At 38.9% G+C, this 9,480-nt stretch overlaps 1 protein-coding gene across 3 annotated transcripts; it reads right to left on the bottom strand.

Annotated features, from left to right (window-relative positions):
* Positions 1 to 451: 451 nt before the first annotated feature.
* idh3g (isocitrate dehydrogenase (NAD(+)) 3 non-catalytic subunit gamma) lies at positions 452 to 9,460 on the bottom strand. Of its 3 annotated transcripts, XM_061775097.1 has the most exons (14): positions 9,442 to 9,460; positions 9,201 to 9,293; positions 8,969 to 9,016; positions 8,749 to 8,760; positions 8,139 to 8,236; positions 7,935 to 8,050; positions 5,754 to 5,814; positions 5,528 to 5,660; positions 5,143 to 5,276; positions 4,976 to 5,078; positions 3,270 to 3,416; positions 3,074 to 3,168; positions 2,935 to 2,995; positions 452 to 2,795 (listed from the first exon to the last, which is right to left on the bottom strand). In XM_061775097.1, exons 2-14 carry the CDS (start codon positions 9,279 to 9,281, stop codon positions 2,694 to 2,696), a joined length of 1,191 nt encoding a protein of 396 aa, XP_061631081.1. In that variant the 5' UTR covers positions 9,282 to 9,293; positions 9,442 to 9,460; the 3' UTR covers positions 452 to 2,693. The 3 variants fall into 3 exon arrangements, with proteins under 3 accessions (XP_061631081.1, XP_061631075.1, XP_061631089.1); XM_061775091.1 differs by lacking the exon at positions 9,442 to 9,460 and having other exon boundaries at positions 9,201 to 9,374; XM_061775105.1 differs by lacking the exons at positions 8,749 to 8,760; positions 9,442 to 9,460 and having other exon boundaries at positions 9,201 to 9,373.
* Between the last annotated feature and the right edge of the window lie 20 nt (positions 9,461 to 9,480).

Below are 9,480 nucleotides of genomic sequence, written 5' to 3'. Positions count from 1 at the left end.
GATAAAGAGAGAAGACTTTCTATGGGCCAAAAGAGTGTCTCTGTGGAGTGAGTTACTGACATGAATGAAAGGGAGTCAAAGAGCCAGCTGGCCGAGGCTGGACCACACGAGGTAGCGCTCTCCATAACGCTCATTGTGGATTCCATTGGATGAGCAAATGTAGTCTAAAATGTGAAGAAGGTAATGGCTCTGTGCTTACACTTTACCACCACCACCACCACACACACACACACGAGCACAGAAGTCACCATACACTCATAGCATTTTGTACAATACAGTGGTGCCTTGAGATACAAGTGACTCGACTTACAGGTTTTTCAAGATATGAACCGTCCTTTGGCGGATTTTTTGCTTTGAAATTTGAGCCAAAGTTTGAAGAACGAGCGCTGTTTGGTGGCAGTGAACTCAACTTATATCAGATGGTGGAAAAAACACACTCAAACACAAAAAAGACACTTCAAGCTGTTTATTGCTATTCCCACTTGAAGTTTACAGATAATTATTGTACATATTGTGTACTGAAACCAACCACATAGATTTGCATTGAAAAAGTCTGTTTAGCTTAATGCTAACAAACAATACAAAACACCACAGACGGGGTAACGGATATTTGAACACAAGCGTGGGAGCAACACATGTAGACAGATACTATACAGTAATACTCACAGGCATAGATTTGTAATCCTCTGTGACGAAAGACTAAATGCGGCTTACAGAGTAATTTGTGACCTTCTCTGTGTATTCTGCATGTCTGTATCATACTGTCCGCAGGTGGCAAAGGCGGACACACCAGAAGGAGCAGCACAATTTCCATTTAATTGAAGCAAAAAAAAATGTGGTAAAGATAGTTTCATTCTTTATATTCTTTTTAATAATGTTGTTACTGTATGTTTATATATATATATTGTTCATATTCAAAAAGCCTTACAAAAATGCTTTTTGGGGGGAGGCTGGAACATACTAATGGCCTTTCATTTCATTTCAATTGGGAAAGATGATTTGAGATAAAAGTATTTTGAGTTACGAACATGGTCACAGAACAAATTTAAATCATATCTCAAGGCAGCACTGTACTGCACTCTAAGAAGTGAGGAAAAGGTCAGACTGTTTTAACTGCACTAATGGATGCTTCAGTTTTTACCTTGTGACTTTACTTAAGTGCTTCATTTCATTCTAAATGAAGATAAAAACAAGGATGCCAAATTTAGTCATACTTGGTTTGCATCCAGGGGCCATTATTCATAGTACTGTAACCCGATTGAGTTCAGAAATGGCACATTATGTTCAAACAAGCTGTCTGCCCTTCTTGCATTCTTAGTCGCCTGACACATACACTCATGCACACAGATCCAGTCATTGAGTCATCTTCCACACAAATGTATACGTGTGTGTGTGTGTGTGTGTGTGAGAGAGAGTCTCTTCTGTGAAGCCTACTATAGGCAGTTTTCCTCAAGAGTTGTTGGCGACTCTACAAGGATCGTCTGCCCCCTAGCGACAAAATGGAAATATAGCAACTTGCTCGAAATTACAGGGGTGGCAAGCTGTTGCTCATTTGAATTTTAAAACGAATAGATGGGGCAGTTCATTTGTAGATTATGTCAAAACATTTTTAATGTGTATGTACAATTGTTTATTTTAATAATAATAAAGTTAAGTCATCATTAATAATAATTTTCATTATTTATAATTAACCAATTATTCAATCAAATGTTGCAAAATTAAATGTAGATTTGTGTAATTTCTTTCATCTTACCAATAATTTTATTTAGTTTTTTTTACAATAAATTATTTCATCAGATAAAAGAAAAAATAATAATTAATGCAACAAATATTAGAAGACTTGATTGGTGGGTCGGATTAAAGAACATACTTTCATCCTTTGCCAGGTAAACAGATTGAACTTTTTTTTAACAGTATGCATGTTTTAGTGTACAGTCATGCAAAATTAAAGTCCATATTCATTACAGACAAAAAGCTTGTAATTGTGTGTTTATACAGTATACAGAACATGAAATTAGTCCATGCGGTCGATATGATGTAGACATACAAGATAGAAGAGTATATAACATATACAGTATAGTAGACCTTTGTATCAGAGTTACAGCACAGTAGGAAGTCAATAATTGCACAGCATGGTCAAATGAAAGCTGTATGATATATAATTGTTCTTTATTTTATTAATTATTTTACTGATAAGTAAGCAACCAAGTAACCAAGTACATTGCTTACTTTGGAGCAAACAAGGGCGTGCCTACTGATTTTTGAGAGATTCCAATAACTATATGCACGACCACATACTGTATCTCTATCTAGAATCTGCATTTAGCGGGATTAATTTTTATATTTCCCTTCAACCGCTCCGGATAATGGTTGTCACTTGTGCAGGTGCCTTAAGCCTATGACATATCCATAATTGCTTTGCAAATAGAATAAATATATCCCAAACTTAAAAGTGCGTCTCATCGAATTCAACAGAGTGTCTCCAGGAAAGAGTCGGACCGCTGTGCTGTTCCGTGATTTACCAATCGATACTGTACAGTAATGTAACCAGGAATGGGATGATATCAGTTAGGATCAGAATGTCTTCATCGTGAGAAACAAACAGTTGGAAAAAATAACCATTCTGAGGTTAAAAATACCAAATGACCAAGATACTGTATGTGTGTGGGTGCCATCAGTGGTGCTTTTGACCTTTACATCTCAGCCGTGTGTTGTCCTTTACTCTGGATGATTCGCATGATGGACTGAACCACTTCTGATGTGGTGCCCTGACCGCCAATATCCGCTGTGTGCAACTGAATGATGAACAAAAAAAGAGGGAGGGAGGGAGGGAGGGGGGGGAGAGAGAGAGAGAGAGAGAGAGAGAGAGAGAATAACATTGCATTAAAAGGACGGCGCAGTGAAGGACAGGCCTGTCAGTGAAGCAGGACTCACCCGGGTTTCATTCATGGTTGTGAGCACTGCATTCCGGATCAAAGTTGCATAATCATAAAGCCTGGATGCATGCAAAAAAAGGAAGAGCAGAGTCAGAACAGTTGCACAGCAGATGGGGGCACAAAGTGTGTAGATGTACTTAAGATGGTCAAGCATCATGCAGCTGGCGAGCAGCAGGGCAGTGGGGTTCGCTATGTTCCTGTTTGCAATACTCTTTCCCGTGTTCCTTGTGGCCTGGGAAAAGAAAGATCATAATCATCTTATCTTGCAAACACAATTTATTCACTTTCCATCCTCGTAAAAGGGAAGAGTCCTCGTCATTACACAACACTCACCGTTTCAAAGACTGCATAGTCACGGCCGTAATTGGCTCCGGGCACTAGGCCGGGCCCCCCCACCAGGCCAGCGCACACGTTGCTCACCACATTGCCGTAAAGGTTGGGCATCACCATCACATCAAACTGCTGAGGCTTTGACACCAGCTGAACAAAAACAGTGAGATGGATGGTCACATGCTAAACTTGAGGCAAATTAGGTCTAGGATTTTAAGAATTCTTTTTTAAATCTCTTAATAGTCATAATCCCTCTGATTCATCATACAGTATTTGCCTTTGAGCCATCCAGAACTTTCCAGTTTTAAATATTTCATCAGTCCCTAATGTTAGAACAAAAAGCTCAAGGGGATGCATCCTTTAATATAGTATGCAACACGCCTGTGGAACACTCTTCCTGAAGATCTGAGAGCAGCTGCTTATTGACATTTTTAAAGGCAAACTTAAAATTAACTTTTTTTTAGCTTGTAGTTTTTACTATAATCTTTCCTCTTAATTATATACAGTGCTGTGAAAAAGTATTGGCCCCCTTCTCTTCTTCTATTTTTACGTAGTTTCCCCACTTTAATGTTTAAGATCATCAAACAAATGTAAATATCAGACAAATAGAACCCAACTGAATTGAAAATGCTGTTTTTAAATGGTGATTTCATGTATTCAGAAAAAAACCCTATTCAAAGTTACCTGGCTCTGTGTGAAAATGTAATTGCACCTTAAACCTAAAACTGGTTGGACCATTCTTAGCAGCAACAACTGAATTCAAGTATTTTCTGTAACTGGCAATGAGTCTTTCACATCTCTGTGGAGATATTTTGGCCCACTCTTCCTTGCAGAATAGTTTTTATTCAGCTAAAAATGAGGCTTTCCAAGCATGAATGGCCATGCAACTGCATTTCAATGATTCAATTCCGGACTTTGACTAGGCCACTCCAAAACCTTCATTTTGTTTTTTTAAGCCATTCAGAAGTTGACTGGCAGGTATGTTTTGGATCGCTATCCTGCTGCAGAACCCAAGTGCGCTTCAGCTTGAAGTCACAAACTGATGGCTGAACATTCTCCTTCAGGATTTTCTGTTAAGGTGCAGAGTTTATAGTTCCATCGATCACAGCAAGTTGTCCAGGTCCTGAATCCCATAGATGTGAATGCGAGTGTGAATAGTTGTTTGTTTATATGTGCCCTGTGATTGGCTGGCGACCAGTTCAGTCAATCGATCCCTTTTTTATTTCCTAATTTTTCGGGAGTTTAAAAAAATGTCACCGAGCTGTTCTGTAAATTGAGGCATCCAGCAAAAACGCATTTTCTGGGTGTAGCCATCGTTAGCTTGCTAACTGCAAGCTGGAGTAGTAAATGGGCCTTGTTATGGAAGCTGAGCACAGCTAACTCACAACTGAGCGCAGCCAAACGACATGACGTCACTTTGTCCTTAAATAGTAGGGGAGGGAACTTAGAAAGTATACGCCCCTGCCCCGTGATGTCACAAGGCTGTGTTTTAGCTCCGCCCACAAAGTCAGGAAAATTCAAACAGTGAAAAAGATCCTTAAGCTATATCTCAACAATTCAGATGTATATTGTTATAGTCTTTGCATATGTTTTCAGCACGTATCTTCAAACATATTTGATTTATTTAGAAACAAAATGGATATCTCCTTAGAGCCCATTTAAAATCAGGAATTCTGATATTTATTTATTCTCTCTGCACATGTTCTTACCTGCATGGTGGTGTTGTCTACAATCATGCTGTCAAACGTGATGTCGGGGTACCCCGAGGCCACCTCTTTGCAACACTGCAGGAACAAGCCGTCGCCCAGCTTCCTGTTGGCGCGGAACAATTAGCCACACAATAGTACTTACGAGGAGAGAGGAGCACACAACATACATAATGTTGGCCTTGTGGACAGCGGTGACCCTCCGTCGCCCCTTCTCTCTGGCCAGCCGGAAAGCATATTCCGCGATTCGGAGAGAATTGTTCCTGGTGATTATTTTAAGAGACTCCACGACCCCAGAAACGCTCTAAAAGAAGCCAGAGCACAGATTGATGCATTAAGTAGGGATGGATGCGCACAGTTAATTGTTGCTTAAGAGTTCTAACAACCACTGCAATCTCTATCAAGGAAATGTGCTCAAATGCCGTAAAAGAAAGCACTGTGAGTAACAACAAAGGCAACCAGACAAACAGAGAACACAAGATGATATATGGTGAACCTTTCCAGCAAACCCGAACCAGGCTACAGGAGGGAGAATGTGAGAAATGGACATCAAACCTCATGTTCCAGACTGCTGTACTCTCCCTCAGTGTTCTCCCGGATGATCATGATGTCGATGTTCTTGTGGCGAGTCTGGACGCCTGGGAGGGACTGGCAGTGCATCACATTGGCATACAGGTCCAAGCTAGTGCTGGTGACACATTATGTGCAGGAAACTATTACACAATTGAAAAGTGTGTGTTGGGGATGGGGGGGGGGGATTCATCTTAAAACTAAAACTTACCGAAGAAGATTATTTCTGGATTTGACAGAGGGGGGCATGGTATGTTTGGTTTCTATGTTACCTGTCAACAGAATTAAGCATTAAGCATAGTCATCATTAAACTCAATTATCACATGACTTGTCATACATTATTCAATGTTAATTACCTCAGACAAGGAAGTCATGTTGTGCAACAGCCTTTGTACATATCAAGCTAGATTATTATTTTTTTTTTCCAATGATAGCTCGGTACTGTATATTTTAATTAAGGTCAGGTGAGAATGCAAACGTTTGTGTACAGCATTCTTATCTACTAGACATTTACAACATTGGACATGCCTGCGTGGACAGAATGAATTTTTTGGGACATGTAAAAGAAGAAAGATTATATTGAATATCATAATTAATACAGTGATACCTTGAGATACAAATTTAATTCCTTCCCTGACCACACTCGTTATTCAAAACACTCATCTAAAATTCCCCACTGAAATGAAAATCCCCTTAATCTGTTCCAGCTACCCCCCAAAAAAAAATCGAATTTGTTTTTAAAAAGACAAATAACACCCTATAACATGGTACTTTATAAAGCCATACATTCATAACGTGATTACATTGAATGGAAAAAAATTAAATAGTTATTAATTTATTGTGATTGTGCGGCTACTTCTGGTTTGCGTGCCTTGGTCAACCGTGGGCAGTATAATACAGACAAACAGATGAAGATGGTCACTCCTCAGTAAGCTGCAGTAATATTGGTCTTTTTTCACAAAGTATAAAAAATATGTCGGTGAGTATTGTTATATTGTCTGTCTAAATGTGTTTAGACAGACAGCATTTGTTAAAATATCCATTACTTGAAGGGTTAACCATCGCAAGACAGATGCTATTCTTGTTAGCCCATCTATGGCATTTTGCATTGCTTTTTAGCATTAGATTAAGCGGACTTTCCTAAGGCAAAGCTATGAGGTCGTTTTAAATAATCAATTATGGTTAATTTGACAGTAAACTTCAAATAGGTGTGGTATTAAACAGCTTGAACCCTCTTTTTTGAAGAATTGTTCACTATCTGCCAAACTGCTACTTGTTGTAAAGTGAGTTGAGTTCACTGCCACCATACAGCATCCGCATCTCAGTTTTTCTCACAAATAAAAAAAAAACAGCGCATAATCTTAAAAAACTCATAACTCGGGTCACTCGTATCTCAAGGCACCACTTTATCTGGAAACCATCTTTTTAAAATATTTTGCCATCTTGTGTAATTGTTGTCTAAATGACATCCATTTTTGTCTAAATGACATCCGTTCAACAAATTCCTTTGAACTCAAAATGTGGTGAGGTAATGAAGAGTTAACAGTATACAATAAAAAAAACAGCTCTGACCGGATTGGTCATTTTGGTAGAAATTTGTATTTCACATCCCAGGGTGGATTTACATGTCATAGCATCATAAAAAGAAAAACACAAAAACCTGTTAAATTGGATATCATTAAGTAGAACTCAGGCCTCTTCCAAGTGTGGATACAAATCTGACATGAGAGTTAGACCAAGCCAACTAAATGTCACGTGAAGTTTGTGCTTTTCATCTATTATTGTTTACGTCTGTGTTGTCACTTCCTGCAGTTGTTTACGTGAATTCTGGGATGCGTGTGCATGCAGGTTGTTTCGTGTGTTCATAAAATATAAACAGTGATGTTGGATAAAGAGGATAACTTGAAAATACGAAATATGTACAGTACCTGTATAGCAGCACTAGATATACAGTATACACAGAATTGGGCAGTGTAAATCTACATTGATGTTCTTCTTGATCCTCCATCCATCCATCCCTTTTCTGAGCTGCTTCTCCTCACTATCCCAGCTATCATCGGGCAGGAGGCGGGGTACACCCTGAACTGGTTGCCAGCCAATCGCAGGGCACATACAAACGAACAACCATTCCCACTCACATTCACACCTACAGGCAATTTAGAGTCGCAAATTAACCTACCATGCATGTTTTTGGGATGTGGGAGGAAACCGGAGTGCCCGGAGAAAACCCACGCAGGCACGGGGAGAACATGCAAACTCCACACAGGCGGGGCCGGGAATCGAACCCTGGTCCTCAGAACTGTGAGGCAGATGCTCTAACCAGTCGTCCACCGTGCCCCTCTTCTTGGTCCTCTTCCTTTAAAATTAAAGATGATGGAGAAAATGACTCACCTTTGAGGGCAACGCCATTTCGTCGAATGGCAGTGATGGCGTTGTTGATATCATCTTCAGTCTCCAAGGCTGAGTTGACTTGTACCACCTCGAAGTCCATGGGTACGCAGCTGAACCTACAGACAAAACACAAAGTGAACAAACATCATGTGGAATGGAATGTATTGTAATTTTTTTCCCCCTCTCAAATTCAGTCTGACCAACCTGAACACTTCCCTGACGTGACTAAACAGCTCTGGACCGATTCCATCTCCAGGTATGAGGGTGACAGTATGTCTGCCGCCATATTTTGCTGGAGGAGGCTGTAACATTGGTATTTAGATACAACAAATTGTGACTTTTAACATCAAAACTGATCTCCTATGAACATTGTACCAGCTCTGTTATCATATAATGTAGCATGTATTATCGGTCTGATTCTCCAATTCAACTACAGGCATATGATCATGCATGAATTGACTTTGGTTTGCTTAACTTAGAGGCTCTCAGACTGAAATTGTTCATATACACTGTCATTTATTAAAGAAGTTTTTTTTTTTTTTTTTTTTAAAGATTTGTATTTTTTGTCCCTCAAAATGATAGCATACTGGGAAATATTACCAAGAGTCATGATTTGCAGTAGAAATTTCAAGAGTTGTTAAAAATAAAAAAAAACAATGTGCAACTTTCTTTTTTTTTTACAGAACATATCAGGTTTGCCATTATATTTGTGAGTTTTACAAGTACCAAATAATTATTTCTCAATGCCATGTTGACATTTTAAATATGTATTTTATAATGATACGCATTGTAGTGTGTAATCGCATATACTCACAATGTTATCTCCCTTTGGATGCAGACAGGCAGCAAGGAAAGCAAATGCAACATTAGAAAACAGATCCAACTTATGATAAATAGGAGAGTATATATTCATGCATTGTTAAGTAAAACCCATCCATATTGCAGACAGATTTAATAACTGACATGGCATTTCAAGTGTAACCATGCTGAGAAGCAAGAAAAGCTACCACACTAACACACTTAAAGCCACTCACAGTCAACACCGACTTATTCTTGTGAGTTGTGACAGTGGTTCCAAATACCTGAAGGATACAATAATAATAAAATCGTTATCGTTTGACAGGAAAAGAAATAATGTTGATTATTAGCTTACTGATTTTAACTCATTTGACCTTGTGCCACGATAATGACAATAAAAACACATTTTACTCAGAACCCACCCACAATCGTTTCGGGCGTATTTTAAAGAAGCGTTTATAGTCTTACTTTCAACGTATTTCCGGCAAATCCATCCCGAAAAGGTTTGAATATCTTGGACATGGAGAGTGCGGCACAGTGGACAGCCATCTTGGGTTAGTACTAGCAACAAGAAGCTATATATATTTGAAAATTTTTATTTATATTTTTGGTGTATTGTGTATTTGTCTTTATTTATTATTTGTTAAATGGAACACCGGGGGTCCAGTTGATATTGTTGTTATTTAATGGCTAAAAAACAAAAACGTACTTTTATGGATTATTTCGACGGACTGCGGAAGTGAGGAGA

This window comes from Phyllopteryx taeniolatus, chromosome 1 (genome assembly GCF_024500385.1).
Source record: "Phyllopteryx taeniolatus isolate TA_2022b chromosome 1, UOR_Ptae_1.2, whole genome shotgun sequence".
Taxonomy (NCBI): domain Eukaryota; kingdom Metazoa; phylum Chordata; class Actinopteri; order Syngnathiformes; family Syngnathidae; genus Phyllopteryx; species Phyllopteryx taeniolatus.
Note: the sequence above shows the minus strand (reverse complement) of the source record. Positions and strands in the feature narration are given on the sequence as shown.

Excerpts from the sequence above, each read along its gene's own strand:
- idh3g (XM_061775097.1), bottom strand. The coding sequence starts at position 9,281 with ATGGCTGTCCACTGTGCCGCACTCTCCATGTCCAAGATATTCAAACCT. Across the intron at positions 8,051-8,138 it reads CACGTCAGGGAAGTGTTCAG|GTTCAGCTGCGTACCCATGG; the intron begins GTTGGTCAGACT and ends TTTTGTCTGTAG. Across the intron at positions 2,996-3,073 it reads ATGATGCTTGACCATCTTAA|GCTTTATGATTATGCAACTT; the intron begins GTACATCTACAC and ends GCATGCATCCAG.